Genomic DNA, 19,332 nt, shown 5'->3' with positions numbered 1-19,332 from the left:
TAAAACATAACATAACATAACATAACACAACATATTTGCGTCCTAAATTCTCAATACCGTTGATGAGAAATTCAAGCCACAACTCAAGATTATACTTTTACAATTAAAACAATAATTATTTGCATCTTTCAGAAGCAGAATCATATTAAAGCAGGAAAGGAGAAAGCAAAAGGTAAACAGTTCTAGCCATCTTGGATTTTAAATTGTTATATAAATGCTTTAGTTGATTCACTTAGGAAAAGCTTTCAAAGCATTTGGAGTAAGACTCAAAACTGTAGCATAACAGTTGTAATGTGTGACTGCATGTAACTTTTAGGGCAGAAGTCTTGTTCTAGGTTTACTACACTGAATTCCAGCAGGAAGAGGAGGGAGTAGGAGAAGGCATGAATGAATGAATGAATGTGCCCAGTTTAAGTTTTACTGAATTACTTCTGTTACTATATTTTGTTGGTATGTGCTGACACACAGGATTGCTTGAAGCCTCACAGTGACAACCATGTGGTCAGCTAGCCTAACACTTACACAGCTATTTTTCTGGGCTACATAAAAGAATGTTAGGCTCATTGAAGTACTTTATGCTGGCATTTGCAAAAGTAGGCCAGCTTATTTGTATTTTGAATCTGAAAGTGAAATAATAGAATTAAATTTATCCCTGGCATAGCAGAAGACATTTCAAACAGGAAAGAGAAAGAAAACAGTAAGAGAAGATAGATATAACCATAGTAAGAGAAGTCAGTTTCCTCCTCAGCAGCTGGGAAAAAAGAGACAGTATAGGGAAACTCCACCACCGAAGCTGTGACCCCCCAATGCCCAGAGCAGATGCACTGGCATATACAGGAGGAGGAAAAACAGGCTGACAGTACGGAGACAATCTCTGAAATGAAAACCTTTATCTAAGGGAATGTGGGACCAACCAGCAGCTTGTTGCCCCCATTGCTTTCCCAGTCTCCTGGAGGCCTGCGAGTTCTCAAAATATCTGTTTTCTTAGGGATTTATTGTTCTAAGCCACATAATTTACATTACAACTATGTAATTTGCTTCAGTGGAGGAGAGAAAACAGAAAATGATCTAAGACAGGATTGTTTTTAGTAATTTAGTACTAAATTACTAAACACAGTGGTAATTTTGTAATTGCTATTACACAATTAATAGTAATTTAGTAATTTAGAGGTGATGGGAAGAAAAATATCTGGGACAGTGAAGGGACACTGCATTTTGGGGGTGTGGACTCCAAAGCAATATGAACTTTCAAGTGTTGATTTGTACATAGGCTGAATTTACCTTACTACAGATATTCTTTTTAACTGAAGAACAGGTATTTTCCATAGATGATAATATCCTAGAAAGCTAAAGATTGTGATATAATAAATTATACTGGAAAATAGTTACCAATGAACATGTTGGGTATATTAGTTACATGTAACCTGCAATCACAAGAGGAATTGCATTTCAGAAGAAAAGCCAGTGCTATTTTGTGTTTTGGCATAGCCTTCAGTTTTCAATATCCTTCTTGTGGTTAAAATCAAGAAATCATACTGTTTTTATTTATTCATCTGCTGTGCTTGATGCTAATGATTTTAGGATGATTATTAATAGTATCCTACAAAATGGAGATTTTTATTTCCTAAATTTTCCATAATTATCTGCCTGATATATTCAAAGTGTCAGTCATATCTCTTTTTATTCCTTGTGATAAAAAGCCTTTCTGAAGTCCCAGCCTTAGAGATTTTTCTTCTTTAGCTTTTTCTCTTTTTTTTTTTTGTCACAAGACTATTTTCTGTGTCGAGAAAGACAAATTTGGAGAACAATAAATTCTTTGTGTCATTATAGATGGCCGTGTGTATGTAATCTTGTTGATTTATTTGCCTACTAGCTTACAAGCTGCCTAAAAAGCCCAAGTTTAAATTTTTTTAAGACTTTTTCCTTGCAGCATTTTGGTCTGTCTTTTAGTTTAAAGAAATATCTTTAACGATCATACACAAAGTTTGAGGCATGACTGTTTGAGGACGAAGTTTTTGGCATTAAGACAACAGTGATTTATTTCGAATATGACCAAATTATACTTGCAGTCTTTTTCAAGGAAATGAAAATAAACTAAATAATAGTAGACAGGGTGTGAGAATTCAGAGAGATTTAATCATGTGCTTTTATTATTAGGAATTGTTTACTAAGAATTATATATGCTGCTAATATGTTGTTGAAGCTTCTGTCAAAAACTTATTCTCTCTTTTAAAAAAATTAGGAATTCTTTGAAAAGAAGAAACTTAAATCAAAGATGAAGCTTCTGGGAGTATCATCTCCTAAAAGTTCAGCAGTCAGTTTAGATCTCCTCAATCTGTATGTTGTTAACCAGATATCAACCAAAAAAGACAACACCGGTGAGTTTAGTGTGACAGTGTTCTGACTCCACAGTTAACAGTATCAGTTATCCTTAACTATTACTGCTATTATTTTAGTTCTTGCTCTTCCACTTATAACTTAATGCTCAAATAAGTGTTGTTTTATTTTTAAAATAAAAATTTGTAAGTAAATACAAAAATTATGATTGAATAAAAAGTCAGGACATAAGAGGAACCAAATAACTTTGGCTACTGCCTACTTCACCTTCAAAGCCTTGTACACTTATGCACCTTTCTCATTCCATCCGTTAATTTTATTCTACATCCATTTCTTTTTCCCTTTGCCATTGAATGCATCCATTTGTATTCCATGCCCTTTTTCATAACTTTTGGGGGGCATTTGGAATAGTCTGTCAGTTCTACCCAGAGTATCTTTCTTAAATTCCATTATTAAGCTCCTAAAAACACCTCTATAACTTGAGTCCTAACTCTTATCCTCTGTGACATATTCATAAACCAGATTGTGGAGAATTTGTTGTCCTATGCTCAGGAAGATTAGAAGGTGACTGAGGAGGGCAACAGAGCCTGTCTACACACAGCAGCTGACCGTAAATAATTTCATACTATAATGCCATTTAGAATAGAGTTATTGCATTGCTAGTAACAAAGAAAGCAAAAATATGGCTTTAAATGGATTAAGAAACCTAAAACAACAGCTTTTGTACTCTAATGAAAATTCACGAAGCTCAAAACTTTCTCCAAGCCCAGCACTGACATTCCAAATACTTTCATTGCAGAGAACATCAGGAAGCCAGTCCACATTGATATCACTGAAGATGTAAAAATACCTGTTAGGAGGCACAACATAGAGCTTCCCATGTCACCACTATGTACACAACTTACGTCAAACTTAGATGACATCCAGAACAGGTACTTTTATAAAAGTGGCAGTAGTTAAGCTATAATGAAGTTCTGGAAAAGGTATTTCATGATGTTCTTATATTTGGGGTATTAAGTAAATGTAAATATACCATTCTAAGATGAAGAGGTTTCACAATCACTCCTGGCATTCCAGTGATACTCTTACTATGAGAGAGTAAATAAATGTATTCTAAATAAAAAACTGTACATGAAGCGGAGAGATTTTTTTAAAAAAATAACATTTCTTTACTCATATCAGGTACATACACTAAGTTTATCTCACACAGCAGGCTATTCAAACAGCATTTTCCACTTACACTGTTTTCTCATCCAACTTCAGACACCCTAAAGTGACTGACTCACACACTGGCTGCTCATAACTGCTTAAGAATCAGGCCTTTTTAAGATGTGAGGAAAAATATTCTTAAAATATTTTGAAATTAATACTCAGAATGTTTTTAATCTTACAGCTCTTGTATCTTGTATTTCATGGGCTGTTTTTATTCATTTTACAAGGTTACAAGAGCAAGTATTGGACAGCAGAAGGCAGCATCTTTCAGAGAAAGTAAAATACCAGCATAATGTAAGTAAGTTTATTTTTCTCATTGATGTAAAGCTAAAAATGTGCAGCAATGACTATTTTTAAGTGATTTTTCAAAGAGTGACCAAATCTCATGGATACTGAAACATGTGAAGTTTTCCTCTTTAAGGCTATACTGATATGTTATTTGTCAGTCATATTTTATATTTGTTCCTGCTATTTCTTACACGTTTCTTGAAAGGCTCACCTTGTTTTAGGCATTTTCCAAAATACTTAAGAGTATCTGTGCTCTAAGCTAGTTAAAAAGGACAGAGATTATGGGAAAGAGACCGAGGCAACAGCAGGTAAATTAAAAACAATACGCAGAAATGTGAAATGATGACGTGAGAAGCATAGACAGAAGTGAGTCTTTAAGAGGAACTTAAGTACAAGTCTCAGTGGATACAATTGGGAAGTTCATACACTTATTGAGGTTACAGTGAAAAACATTCTCTAGATGCAATTTAGGCTTTTTTTTATGACCCATTCCACTGTTGTGTAAAAAAACTAACCGAACAAAAAAACCCAACCAAGTTAGTAAATCTGTTAGAAGACACTTAGTTTAGGTTACTCAGACTTGCTTGGTAATATAGCTCCACTGACTCCTGCTATTCATATCAGATAGGACTCTGAGGAAAACATGCTTGCAGGGGATGCTTGCACAGTATTGTTCTGTATGTTCTTGGCCCATTCATGCCAAGCATGCTTTGGCCCAACATTGCCAAAGCATGTTTTGCTAGAGTGAGAAAGTCAGATGGTTTTCTAGTGTTAGAAGTTCCTTTCTTTTGAGTCAGGAAGAATTACTTAGTATGGGTGAAAAGTTTAGCTGTCTAATGTGTTTCAGCCAAGATCACCATGAGCTGCCACTAATTTTTTGGATGTCACATTAAGTCAGCCTTCCTTTATGACTCTTTTTCATCTGTTTCTTGAAGACAGAAAGGACATATTTCAGATTTAGCATGGCCAGAAAAAATGGATCAAAATGATAGCTAAGTTTCTCCTCAACCTCCACTTGTGTGGATAGATTTATATCAGTTCATCAAAACATGTGATAATGCAGTGTGCACACACAGAAAGCTAATTTAATGTATGGATCAAAAAATGAAGTCTAAGGCCTGTATGTTGCAAAGAGCTGTTTTTAAAATCGTCATAAGTTGAACTATATCCGATTTAAGTAATTAAGATATTTTCACTTTATTAAGCAGAAAGAGGGGCTATAAAATTCATAATTTTCAGCTTTCTAGAAACGTACAGTTTTGTGGTACAAAGATTTTGTGCAATTCATGTACAAGGCTTTTGCACTCCATTAGTAGTTTGTACTGCTTTCACTGGATAAGCTGGATTACAGGCATTACTTCCATGTAGCTGTGGATACAGTGACAGTACATGAGTTTTGCCTTCAAATTTCTCTTTGTGTTCTGATCTGCTTGAGATAGCATTGTTGGTATCACAACATGCTGGAGTCCTCTCCTCAATGGAGTAAAATATTTTTCATTTTACTACTCAAGAACCAAGTCAGCAGATCATTTACCTACACGTCTAAAGCTAAAAATGTGTTTATACCCATCTCTCCTAAGGATAACATTTGTGTGCATGCTTCAACTTAAGTAGGTACTTATGTGTTTCCCTGAAACAAGCCCTTATTACCATATGTTTTTCATGAAAAAATCGTATCAGAATACATGAAAATTTTCTCTTGCATGTGATATATGTGCAGAGATGTAAAAGATATAAAAAGGTTTGATTACTTCAAACGTTATGCTTACATCAAAACAGTTTTAGATAAATAAAATGTCTCTTTACTATGTTTTGTCTAGTTATCACAAGTAACAGAATTAACATATGCTGACTCTAGTATGGATCATGAAGACAACATAGCAAGAGCTTTTAGTGCCTGTCCATTGTCCTCTTCTGTTTTTTGGTCCTCTAACTGTACACAACTTTCAGAAGAGAATTTCAGCACAAACCTAATGAGCAACACTTGGGAACAGACCTATGAAGAGAAGCTGCAAAACCAGGTTTGATTAATATTTTGTAATTTCCGCAGAATTATTTTAAACTATCTTTAATTTATTTGGGGTGAAGAATTAGTGTAATGGTGAAGATAATTATGAATTATCAACATTTCTTGTAGGCTGGTGGCAATGAATATTCCATATATGCAAATATATTTCTTTTATTGTTATGAAATATGCTTAACTTGAGCTTTTATTCACTGAGGTCTCAGTATCGCTGATACCTGCAGAAAGAGAGTTAGTCACATACCGCTGGCTTTCTTTTGTTTCTGGCTTGTAAAGTTGGTTAAAGAAAGCTGAAATGTATTACAGTTATAAATACAGTTTTCTTAAATGTACAATTAGTATAACTGGGTATCATATGATTCCAGTTGATCACCGTGACCTAATTTGTAATCATGCAGTGTCTCAGTGAGTAACATAGTTCTTACAGTATTCTCAATTCTCCTAAAAGGATTGAGAAAAGCCTGCTGTTTAACTCGTTAAGTTTAAGAAATGATTGAAAGTTATTTGTTCTGATGCTTGTTACTGTTTTTTTTCTTTTTGTTAGCTTTGGGATTCTTAAAAGAATCATCCTTAGAAAAGTAATAGCAAGTTATAAGGTGGCTCTCATAATACATTTTATTTTTAGAAAACATATTATTTATTGAAAATATTAAAACAAATTCTACGTGTATCACCAGTAGTATTTCAAAGTCTTGAAGTAATTGAGGAAGGAGTACTTCAGGACTTCGGTAGGGAAGATGCTGGGTTGTTCAGGGAACAGGTAGGCAGAAACCCACAGGAAGCTGACCAGAAGGACAAAGGAGCCCAAGAAAGATGTTTTCAAAACACAAGAACAGTCCACCTCAATGTGCAAGAGAAAGTAGGTCCTGGAGGCCAGTTTGGCTGAATCAGGGAACTCGTGACTGAGCTCAAATGCAAAAAGGAAGTGTGCTCAAATGCAAAAAGAAAGTGTGGAAGGGGGGATAGGCCATCCAAGAAGAATACAGAAGCATCCCCTGAGCTTAGAGGGGTGGCATTAGGATGGCCAGAACTAAAATTCACAAGGGGTGAGAAGGGCAGCAAGGAGGACTTCTATAGGCATGTCATCAGCAAAAGGAAACCAAGGAAAATGCTGTCCACTGCTAAATAGAGTTGATGACCTAGTGACAAAGGACATGGAAAAGTCTGAGGCACTCGAGACCTACATTGCTTCAGGCTTTTCTGACAAGGTCTGTCCTCTGGCACATCTTCAAGCTCAGCAGAGAGTTTGGGGGAGGGTGGTGCAAAACAGTAGTGAAGGAACAAGTTAGGGAATCCTTAGTAACCTGGACATAAATACATGGGACTGGACAGGGTGCATCCAAGTATATTGAGCGAGTTGGATGACACCACTGCAGGGCAGATGTCTATCATCTTTGGAAGACTGTGGTGATCAGGAAAGCTCCTCAGTGACAAGAAATACACGTTATGCCCATCTACAAAAATGTAAGCATGATCTGAGGAAGTATCAACTCACCTCTGTCTCTGAAAGGATTATGGAACTAGACCTCCAGAGGCAATTTCAAGGTACATGAAGAACAAGAAGGTGACTGGGAACAGCCAGCATAGATTTACCAATGCCATACTCTACCTGATGAACCTGATTGATTGCCTTCTGTGATGAAATGACTAGCTCTATGAATAAGGGAGAGCAACCGATACTATTTACCTTGACTTTAGGAAGGCTTTTGACAAGGTTTCCCATGGGATCCTAGTAGCCAAAGTGTGGAGGTATGAACCAGATGAGTGGACAATAAGATGGGTAAAAAACTGGCTGTTACCATCATGCTCAAAGTAGTTGTCTGTGGGCTAAAGTCTAATCGGCAACAGGTCAGCAATGGCAGGGATCCCCAGAGATTAATACTAAGTCTGGTACATCTTCATTAGAGAGTTGGACAATGGGACAGAATGCACTCTCAGCACCTCAGCAGGTTCATGCATGACACCAAATTGGCAGAGTGATCATTACAGTAGCAGGGCTGCTGCTTGGAGGGATCTTGACAAGCAAAAGGCCACCAGGAACTTCATAGAGTTTAACACAGAGAAATACAAAGCCCTGCACCTTGGGAGAAATAACCCCACATATCAGTGCAGGTGGGGACTGGTTAAGTAGGCAGCAATTTTACAGAGAAGGACCCGAGAGTGCTGGTGGACAATAAGTTGCACATGAGTCAGCAGTGCACCCTTGTAGCAGCAAAGGCCAGCTACACAGAGGGCTGTATTAGAAAGAGCATACCTGGCGGTCAAAGGCAAGTGATTATTTCACTCTAAGCAGCATATGTGAGAACATATCTGAAATACTGTGTCCAGTTTGGGGACCCCAGTACAAGAGGGAGATCAGCAAACTATAGCAAGACCAATGAAGGGCCACAAAAATTGTTAGGGGATTGGAGCACATGATGAATGTGGAGAGACAGAGAAAAGAGGGCTTTCATAGCCTGGGAAAGAGAAGGCTATGGGGATGTGGGGTGAAATAACTGCTGTCTTCCACAGTCTAAACAGAGTTACAGAAAGGACAGAGCCAGAGGTACACAGTGAAATGGCAAGAAGTAAAAGTCACAAGTTTCAACAATGGAAATTCTGTTTGTATAGGAAAAAAATATTGTCACAAAAGTAGCTAAGCACCAGAAGAGGCTATCCAAACAGGCTGTGGAATCGCAGTCCTGAACAATCCTGAACAATCTGGCCTAACCTTGAAGCTGGCCCTGCTTTGAGCAGGTTGGACTAGATACCTCTTGAGGTCCCTTCCAGACAACAGCTTCTATGATTATGTGATCTTCAGTGGAACTTCAGCTTGTTACAGTCTATCAAGCTTGTTCATACAATGAGAGGATGGGGTGCTAAAAGGACATTTTGCATATTAACAGTGATACACAAATATGGAAAAGTATGAGTTATACAGAACTCGGGCTGTAAGGAAGTTTTGGCTTCTACTGTAAAGACAAAAAACTGAAAATATTGGGAAAACGTATATTGTTTGCAAACCCAACTTTAAACTTTTAAACACTATAACTGTCATACATATTCAGAGTTTGACAGCTTCTACTGTTTTCTCAGCCAGGAAATAGTTCTGATCAAGACCCTTGGATTACAAAACCTCCAAGCCAGTGTATTTTCAGGAAGGCCGATACAGTGCCGCAAGAACTGTTTAAGCCATTGCATAGGTAAGCAGTGATTTTACATTAAAGAGAGAAATAACAGTCAAGCTTAAGTAAGAAAAATACTAAGATAATCTGATACTTATCACTGCTTGATTTTTCACTGATTTTTAGTGCTTTTCAAACAGCAATTGAAATTAAAGGGAAAGGCTGAACATACCGAGCTATTTAAATTTGCTGAAAGGCAGCAAAATGTGAATTTTAGGTAGGCACTTGGAACCATGATCTATTTTTTGCAACGTCACACACATGATGGTGCTACTGAATTTACCCCAAGTGAGAAGCACAGATTTACTAAGAGGCCACAGGGAGGGTAGCTGCCCCAGCTCTCATTAGTTCTGGTCACTGTTGCAAGTGCTTTTCTGATGACCTTGATGCTGTAGCAATTGAGCAACTTCTCCACCTACATTGTTTACATTTGGGATTCCAGGAACAAAGCATTTTTCCCTTCTCTTTCATATGTGATCCTACTATAGTGGGTTGTTTTAGAATTGGTTCAATAATACTTTTATGAGAATATACACTTTTTAAAAAAAAGAATGGATAGAAATCTAGAGTATATTTCCTTTTGTATATGCTGATTAAAAATCTTTTTAATCACAGAGGGTTTAGGGCCAGACTCATTCATACTGAACATTTTATTTCAGTTTCTTTCCAGGGGCTCTTGCCTTGGATCTAGGGGTCTTACAGGGCTAATCTTCCTTTACTCTTTTTATTCTGTAAGTCTGCTGTCTGGTTGAAAGTTCCTATCAGTCTCTAGCTTTGGCTGGATAGAGCCATAAAAAGGCCATACATTATTTTGCTGTTCCTGAAGTACCTACAGCCTGTTCGCCTGTGAGTCAAGTGGCTGATAAGCTCACTGACCACATGATAACTAGATGAACACATCAGCTTCCAGTCCTAGCCACCTTAACTTTCTCTTTCTCTCTTCTCCTAGCTTCTCCTGGCTTTCTCCAGCAAAACCTAAAACGAGGATAACATTCACCTTGCTGTATATCTTGGTGAATTCCCGATGAATATCTTCACATTAAAGCCCTACCTAACCTTATCTCGCCTACATCTCCCCTTTCATTTCTCCACAGGCCCTCAGGCCTGCACTCATCTGCTTATGGCACCTCCCTTAGTCCTCTGCCCATTCATGGCTCACTAACCACATCTGCTTTCCAACTGTTCTTCAAATCCGTTTCTTTGCATCATCCTTGTTTTGTTTTCATCCATTATAGCCATAAATTCTTATATCTCAAGAGCTGGCAGTTCTCAGGGGAAGGGAGTTCCTTTCACTGTATGTGAAAAGTAGAGTATAAACTTACACAATCGTTTAATGTAATTGTAACATATTGATGATGTAATCAATGTGCATACATCTGAGAGCTGTGGCACCTCAAGATCATTAAACATTAACTAAAAATTTTAGATGTCTTATAAAAATAGCAGATGTCTTTCACTCTGCATAGTGCCTAGCTATTTCCTCATCTACGGTTACCTTTTACTTAGCATTACAAAATGTTCAGCTGGAGTGAAGAAGGAGCCTCCGAATTGCTTCACAAAATGTTTTTTCCTTCCTCATGTAGATCTATCCAAGTTTCTCCAGAAACAAACTCTAGTGTGTTTAGCCTTTTAAAACTGTTCAGGGAGGTGTTCTGTAAGTAGAGGACGCTACTTACTCATTTAAGTTCTCTAGGATCTTTATCCAGTTCCAAGTATTTGCTGAGCAATACATCACAGAATTTTTCTCCAGTAAGAGTTTTCTGTACTACATTTCAGTTTTCAAGTTCCATTGATAGTATTGCTCAAAATTTTTTAAAGAAAGGGCATTTTTTTAATGACCTTCTTTGCCAATTCTCTGTGCTTCAGAAGCCTCTCAACTTTTTGCTCATATTTTCTGAAAGGTCAGTCAGCAGATCAAGCCTAGAAAAAAGCAGCGAAAATGTTAGATTAAGAGCCAAGTAAGTGAAAGCATGACAGCTTTCATGCTAATGATGCTAGCATGATAGCATCTTCAAAACCACTACTATCAGAAGTGGGGTAGGGAAGTACGGGCAAAACAAAATGTCTGACTGGCCTCCTGAAAGGGGAACAGAAAAATCCTGTGCTGAATTAGGATTACTGACCTCAAGTACAAATGGAAGTCACTTGCTAAAGAGACCGGGAATTAAGCAGTACACGGAGCTTATTCTAGGCTTTCAGTACAGGAGAGAACTGTAGTCTTGAAGAACAAAGAATTTTTATGAACGGAAGAAGCTGTCTTCCTCTTTTTCTTTTTTTTTTCTTTTCTTTTTTTTTTCCCCAAAGTGGACTTCTTTGGTCAGCTGGTGGAGCAGCAGTGACATACTGTGGCTGATTTTATAAATCACAGTTCCCTTCTCAGGAGGATGTGCTCCATGTCTTGGTATGTTTGGAGACATCATGAAACAGAACTCCTTTTAAATCAACCTTACTATAAAGTGGAAATAAAATACAGGACACTTTTTCAGTTGAAATAATGTACATTTGGGACAAAAGCAAGTGTGATGAGTAAAGTCAGATTTTTACCATCAAGTTATCATATTTTGTTGTGTTAGCAGTTAGTATTTTGCTTATTTACGTACTAAGCAAACTGTTTTTTCTTTTCTACCCCCCCCTCCAACCACAGGCTAGACTATATGAATTCTGTCAGGAATAATCCAGTGATAATGACCAGTAACGAATCAGAAAACAGTGAAGGAATAAAAGAACCATTGTTTGATGTTGTGAAAGAAACTGCAGAAATGAAAGCTCCCCAAGATGGGAGTGATTGTTCCTTTCTGGCACTGTTCAAAGATGAGAGCCAACCAAACCATAATAATCCTTCTACAAAGCATTTTAATCCTTTTGTTAACCAAAGCAGTACTGCCATTTTTTTCACTGATCCTGATGATAGAAATCAAATGACCAACAGAAATTATCCTTATGATACTAGAGAGGCTTACCCTGCAATCAGTGCAAAAAAGAGTTCTGTAGACAGACACCTTGAAGGCATTTTCACAGCTCCAGAACAGGTTTTACTCAAAAGTAACAATGCCTCAAGTGCAAGCTACAAGAAAACCAGTGGACTTCATAAAACCCACCTGCAGGACTGTCATGAGGGACAGCACTACTTCATACCCTCTGAAAACAAAGAAAAACCTGCAAACCTTGAAAAAATTGGTGAGTGTCAATATTTGAAGGATGTATATTCTGTTTTTTATTCTCCTTTTAAAGGCATATGTTTTTATAACCAGAGATGTGTCTGCCCTGACCGAAAACGTCATGAATCTTCAGAATGCAGTAATTTAATTTTAAATCCAATTATTTAAATTATTTTTAGAAGTTGACAGAAGCATTTCTTTTCAAATTGCATTTATGCTATTGCGTTGTAAAATCAAGGTTTACTTTTTTATTTTAGAGACATTTGCTTATCACCATGATCAGAGGATTAACTTAAAGGAGAATGTACAGAACTATTCAAGAAAAAAAAGGTGAGTGCTATAGAAATTATCAATCTATTAACTAGTGATAACTGCAGAGACCTTGCTGAATTGGAGAAATCCTGCTAAAAGGACATGAAGGCAAAATTCTAAACAGTATTACTGAGGACCCAAGTTTTCCCAGTGAAAATTGTAGTGAATAATGTGAAAAACTTATGCGCATGTAAGCCCTTAGTGCCATTGTTCATCTGCCTATAATAAGTATAGAGAAAGACTGCTTCATGGGGCAATTTTGAGTCCCTGAAGTTAAGCTGTTGCTCTGACTTGCCCTCTGAAAGACCCTGTCTCCTTCCACTGACTACAGAGGAAGCTAGTGTCTTCTGTGGGCTAAAGTTAGCATATGTGAGTGCCCATGTTTTACAAAAGGCGGTTTTATCAAAGACTCTGACCCATTACACCTTCCGTTTTACAAAGCAGCACTATCTTCTGTCGTCTCGCATATTACATTTTACATTTCAACAGAAGATAAGTTTGTGAAAAACAGACTCTTGATGTTAAATCTCAGGTTCAGAAATAAGTTCAATTATCTCAATAGTGGGAAGCATTTCATGGTTACTGAAGGCAAAATAAAAATTGAAGACAAAAAAGTCACCAGTAATGACTTTAATTCAGAAAGAAAATAAAAGCACAGGAGGGGAAATCACTTACCGGAGAACTCTGTGTTTGCATCCCTCAGTGATGATGAGGCTGTGAAAGAATCAGCCTGGAGACAGAACCAGCTCTTTGGATTTGAAGAGGTAACTTTTTAAAGAGACATATTTTTTGTCAAACCTACTGTTTGCACCATTCATTTGAGGTGGAGAAAGAATGTCCACAACAGTTAGAAACTGAATTTAGCTTCTCTGAATTAACTTCTGTGGAAGCTTCTTTTCCTTCCTGGTTTATACAGGGCAGCCAGAAAGAACAGCTTCTAGTTAAGTGGTTCTGATAGATAGCCCTTTCAAGTCTGTAATTCACGTGGTTTGATTCACACCTAAGCTGATGCCTGAAATATATTGTGTTACCTGTTAACCCTTAGGATCAGATTCTGCAGGCAGTGTCCAGACATTATATGCAGGACACTTCAGTATTATAAAGGAACTTTATGCCAGTATACATATAAAGAATCTTGTAGATATTTTGCCCATAGAAGTCACCCAAGTACATACAGTATTGCTGTTTTGTACCTCTTGAAATAATTTGTGGTACAGTGCAGTGACTTCTTTATGTAATACAGAAACTGAATGTTCCTCACTTAACCTGAGGTCCTGACCCAGCTGAACCCTCACTATTAACACTTACTTATTTTTAAAAGTTCACAACAGCACAAGAGAAAGAGTATAAGTTTGGAGTGAGTTCAAATCTTCACGAGATGGAGAAGGGTTAGTACCATTTATATATTATTAAGTCAAAAATCAGATTTTTCTCTACATGTGAAACTGAAACAATTACTTTTAAAGCCAGGGAGAAGTGTTTTGATCTTTTTAGGATGTTACATTTGATGAGGGCTTGTATTTTTGATTCATGCAGCACCGTATAAAGAAGGCTAGCATTACCAGGTAACTAAGAACTATCTGTATTTGCTTTCCCTTGAAGAGATAAATTCAGGTTAGCTTCTCTCTGGTGAGTATTACACACGTATTTTTCATTGTCCCATTTCCTCCAAAGTTGTCCCCTAAACTGAAAAGCCAGCTCTGAAAGTAGGGGTAACTTCTAAAAAAAAAAAAAAAAAAATCCATGAGAGAGGTCAAGAGTATTAATCTGAACACCACAACTCAAGTTTACCAACACCATCACATAGTAAAATGCCAAATAAATGCCAGTAATTTTCTTTCTTTCTATTCTTGCAGACCTCTGTTGGTTGGAAAAAATCTTGGACGTTTTCTCCCTAACCCTAACCCTAACCCTAACCCTAACCCTAACCCTAACCCTAACCCTAACCCTAACACTTTTTCATCTTCATTAGATGTTTGACATGTGCCATTTTACTGGTCTAGTCTTTATTAGTCTTTATTCTCTTCCACTAGACTATATGCTGTCATTCCACATGTGCACAGAGTGAGAGGAGTCAGCAGGGAGATCCCGTGTCCTGTTTGCTCCCTCAGTAGCTGTAGGGGTCAGCTGTGCTGGCTGCATTTCAGAGCAGAAGATCTCCCAAGGGCCTCCAAGAGAAAACCATGGCCAGAAGCCCATGTAACTTGTATGGCAGCCAATGTGTGCAGGGAGTTCGCTGCGTTCTCTCCCTGCCCTGGCTCTGCAGAGTCCTTCCTCCTTTTCATAGAATCATAGAATAGTTTGGGTTGGAAGGGGCCTTTAAAGGTCATCTAGTCCATCTAGATGGGGTCCATCTAGAACCCCCCTACAATGAACAGGGACATCTTTAACTAGAGCAGGTTGCTCAGAACCCTGTCTAACCTGACCTTGCTTTTGGGTAGCACAGTTCTGCTGCTGGTGCAGGCTGCTGATTAACGGCATAGCTGAAGCTTTGGGGAACCCGTCTCATGCTTTTTGTTAAGATGTCTTGTCCTGAGAGGAGAAGAATTGGCTATTGCCAAGACCTAGACTGACCTTGCTAACACTTTATTCATTAAACAGTATCTTAAAACTGTATCAGAAGTAGTAACGTTTAATTCTACATGCTGTACTTGAGAGTTGGATGTTTTGGTGAGTAACCTTTCTCTCCTTTTCACCTCGTTTTTCAGATGTGGAGTCATCACTCAGCAGCCAGTCTCCCGGTTACTCTCCAAGGCAGACAGAGAGCTGTTTCAGCTCTAGTCCTGACATGGTGAATCCTGCCCCTTTATGGGTTTGCAGGGGTTCATTTGAATGATATCTCTATGCCTGAATGCATCTAAGGGTGGATGTAGCTGGAATCTTATTTATGGTTTTGTTTTGTACAAGGCAACTTCATGTGCAAGGAAGACAAGAAATGATTAGCTGTAAATTTTCCTAAGTAGTTTAACAGACATGTGGTCTGGTCTCTTGATAATACCAGGCCTTGTGGAATTACAGTAACATAACTGTGGGAAGATGCTAAGCAAGCTTCTGCTCTCTTCCTTGATGTATAGCTGCCTTACATTACATGCCTGTAAGGCAGGAGGATTTGACACACTGTGTGTTTTCAGCCATTCTTGAACACAAAAATGCCACAATATAAATTCTGCGTGAGAGTGAAGGTCCGCCTTACCCACCTTCTCTTCAACCAAGGCCAGGAGTACACCCCTGGAGAAAGGCTGAACCCCCCCAAACAACCAAAACCAGACAGTTCTGGCCTTTCTGTTTATTTCATTAACTTAGTTATTAGTTAATCATTAACTTAGTCCTCAGTTATTGAACTATTTAACCAGTTGCATTCACACAATTCTGTTCAAACAGTCTGAAGTGGAAGACACAGCCAAAAAGAAGGAATATCTGAATGAACGGTCCTTGAAGATAGACGATGCCAACCTAATCTCAGCCTCAGCAAGTACAGAGCCCCCCAAGACCTCTCACACCAGATCTGTGCCTCTCCAGCCCAGCAGTATTTTGGCTAGAGAAGAAGCAAACCATCTTCAGGAGAAAGACTCCATTTTATGTGCCACAGAGGAGGAAAATAAAAAACACACCGCCCCATCTGAGGGCAGCTCATTACACCAAGCCCTTAAAAAAGAGCATGTCACTCGCAGTACCAGGTGTGATGTTTGGTCGCAGACTGAGAGCTCTGTTACAGAAGTAGAGAAAGTGGATGTTGCCACCCAGTGTGGCACCATGCAGGTGTGCAGCTGTGGGAGCTCCCTCCCCTCTGCCCACAGGCCGGGTGGGCCCCCTCCTTCCAGCACCGCAGGCACCGCTGGAGGGCACAAAATGCCAGCACATGAGGTGCTGCAGCCTGCAGGCACGGGCAGCGCAGCAGAAATAGCGGCGTTTTCTTCTGAAGCCGAGTATCTGAGTTTGGCTGGCAGAAGGACTCTAGAGGTGCTGAACTACATTGATATAATGAAGGAGAGAGATAAGCAGTGACCAACTAGAATGGCATGTAAGGAATTCAGAAGTTTTGTCGGGTTCTCACTGTGTTTCATTTAATTGGTGTATTTTGATTTTTCTAGCCTGGTTAGACAAAGTATTTTTTTGCTTTAAATTTTTATTAACTATGGATCTCTATCTACCTACTGCTATCTCTAACTATGGACTTCTATAGATCTCCAACTGTTAACATAGGATTTTACAATATCTTAGTAAATATAAACCTTAGGAATTACATTTACTTTCCCACCATATATCCATAGGATTCTGTAGTTTGGGATTGACTTTGCTTGTCTTGAAGGTGGTGGAAAGATTCTGTTTCACTTCAGAACATATTTGAAGTGGCTCTTAGTTCAGAACTATTGTCTGATTCTTATCCATTTTAACAGGCAAACTAGTCTTTGCCATATGTTTGTGCTAAATACAAAAATGGGAAACAACAGAAAATGCACATCTGCACACATAGAATAAAATGTAATTTAAAAAGAACTAATTTATTAATTTTTACCCCCAAAAAACCCCAAATGCTGAATGTTCCTTCCATAGCAGATCTATTGATTCATTCTCTGGCTGTTAGTACTGACAAATCTTTTACATGTTTCTGTATTTTGCCTGCAGATTGAAAATCTGAAATGCTTTCCTCTTCCTTTCAGTATTTGTGTGAAGCTACAAATCACAACAAATAAAAGTTTCTGATAATATTGTTTCTAGGTTACATTCTTTCCTTCTAAAAAAGTTCCTAGTAAAGGTGGCAGGGAGACTCAATCTGTTACTGACATCTTCGACTTACATATCCATACACCTTTACTTACATATACATAGCTATATCTATATATCTTTGTGTGTGTGTGTGTGTGTGTGTGTGTCTATACACTGCCATTAGCCAGCTGCCTGTGCGCAGGATCCTGTTGATTACAAACTGGGCTTGGGCAAAAGCTATGCTGGAGACTATTCCTGAAACAGCGCAGGAGATTTGCTTTTATAAGGTTACTATGTTGTGCTTTCTCACTCGGAGACAGCTGTCAAAAGATTCACTGCCCTTATTGAGTGGTTAAACATTGGAACAGGCTGCCCAGGGAAGTGGTTGAGTCCCCATCCCTGGAGGTATTTAAAAGACGAGTAGATGAGGCACTTAGGGACATGTTTAGTGGGCATGGTGGTGTTGGGTTGATGGTTGGACTCGATGATCTTAGAGGTCTTTTCCAACCTTAATGATTCTATGATTCTATGATTTTATTCCCACCAGGTTGGTTTCTTTTATTTCTACATTTTGTAATAAAAGGTTTTGCAGATGAAGGGATGTGTGTCACCCAGCCCTGATGAGATCTGTCACTATTCTTTGTCTCTGTTCTCATCATCAAACTAGTGGCTGGGTTTTCTACCGGCTTTTGTTTTTGAAGCTAGGAGCCATTTTTAAAAGGTCTACATTGCCCAACAGTTTGCAGGTTTATGGCTATGCCATTTTAAAAATAGCGTCTCAGAAATGTCAGTGGACTTTTCTGTACTCGGAAGAAAATAGCGCTGTCTTTTATATATATATAAATTGCATACATGGGAAGTGGTTTGCACAGCCGGATTTCTGAAATGTGTAACTATCATTTAGCCAATTCACTGCCCACTTCCTAAGGCTTGACACAAGCAGGTTTTCTTTTTTAGGTTGCCTCAATTTATTGTCAAAGCAAGCTCCCTAGTAATTTTTTTATCTGAAACTGCAATGTTCATCTTCTTCACAGGAGCTATAATTTATTTGAATAACAACTACGACTTGCCAAAAGCTCAGCCATTACCGGTGGTTTGTAAGGCAGAGTTGTTCACTCAGCGTTATGAAGCCCATTCAGATTGTGCCACACCAGCAGCAGTCCACGCTGGCCTGAATTAGGACATCTCCAAGGCGTGCGTTTTCCCAGCAATCCCCCGTGCCTGGTACGTACTTGTGAGCCTTTCCAGTGGCGCGTGTCCAGCTTCACGGCCCTCCCCACGGCTGACGCTGCTCGAACCCGCTTGGTCTGCCAGCCTCCTGCAATATGCTGTGGCAGGGGCCAGTGAATGGCATGTTACAGCTAAAAGCTCTGGTGCTGTGTACTTTATATTTGAGTTCCCAATTAGACTGGCAGATTGTCCTGGTTTTGGCTGGAATAGAGTTAATTTTCTTCCTAGTAGCTGGTACAGTGCTGTGTTTTGGATTTAGTAGGAGAATAATGTGATGTTTTAGTTGTTGCTAAGTAGTGCTTACACTAGTCAAGGACTTTCCAGCTTCTCATGCTCTACCAGCAAGAAGCTGGGAGGGGGCACAGCCAGGACAGCTGACCCAAACTGGCCAAAGGGACATTCCATACCATGTGACGTCATGCTCAGTACATAAACTGGGGGGAGTTGGCCAGGGGGCGGTGACCGCTGCTCGGGAACTGGCTGGGCATCGGTCGGCAGGTGATAAGCAAGTGCATTGTGCATCACTTGCTTTGTATATTCTTTTATCATCATTATTATTACTATTTTCCCTCATTTTCTGTCCTATTAAACTGTCTTTATCTCAACCCACAAACTTTACTTTTTTTTTCTCCCCGATTCTCTCCCCCATCCCACTCGCGGGGCGGGGGGGGGGGGGGGGAGGCAGTGAGCAAACAGCTGTGTGGTGTTTAGTTGCCTGCAGGGTTAAACCACAACACAGATGTAAAATTATTGCATGGCCAGAGAGCTCTCTGGTGGCTGTGCTTAGAGAGATGCTGAAGTGACCCATCCCTAGGTAAACTGCCATTAACTTGCAGTGGAAGTTATACTCCTGATCTCTGTGAGAATGGCATCGGTGCTGGGACTTTCAGATTTTGTTTT

The 19,332-nt window shown here is 38.9% G+C and overlaps 1 protein-coding gene across 1 annotated transcript; it reads left to right on the top strand.

Annotated features, from left to right (window-relative positions):
• The first annotated feature begins 2,275 nt into the window (after nucleotides 1–2,275).
• REDIC1 (regulator of DNA class I crossover intermediates 1) lies at nucleotides 2,276–16,500 on the top strand. Its single transcript, XM_076328625.1, has 11 exons — nucleotides 2,276–2,378; nucleotides 3,137–3,269; nucleotides 3,777–3,843; nucleotides 5,658–5,858; nucleotides 8,937–9,043; nucleotides 11,670–12,202; nucleotides 12,441–12,513; nucleotides 13,199–13,259; nucleotides 13,817–13,883; nucleotides 15,204–15,286; nucleotides 15,877–16,500. Exons 1-11 carry the CDS (start codon nucleotides 2,276–2,278, stop codon nucleotides 16,498–16,500), a joined length of 2,052 nt encoding a protein of 683 aa, XP_076184740.1.
• Nucleotides 16,501–19,332: the final 2,832 nt, after the last annotated feature.

Source organism: Aptenodytes patagonicus, chromosome 1 (genome assembly GCF_965638725.1).
Source record: "Aptenodytes patagonicus chromosome 1, bAptPat1.pri.cur, whole genome shotgun sequence".
Taxonomy (NCBI): Eukaryota; Metazoa; Chordata; class Aves; order Sphenisciformes; family Spheniscidae; genus Aptenodytes; species Aptenodytes patagonicus.
This window is presented reverse-complemented; position numbering and strand designations above follow the sequence as displayed.

What these genes read in the sequence shown, in the direction of transcription:
- REDIC1 (XM_076328625.1), top strand. Translation starts at nt 2,276, where the DNA reads ATGAAGCTTCTGGGAGTATCATCTCCTAAAAGTTCAGCAGTCAGTTTA. An exon ending in AACCAAAAAAGACAACACCG is followed by an intron (nt 2,379 to 3,136) that starts GTGAGTTTAGTG and finishes CTTTCATTGCAG; the next exon opens with AGAACATCAGGAAGCCAGTC. An exon ending in TTAGATGACATCCAGAACAG is followed by an intron (nt 3,270 to 3,776) that starts GTACTTTTATAA and finishes TCATTTTACAAG; the next exon opens with GTTACAAGAGCAAGTATTGG.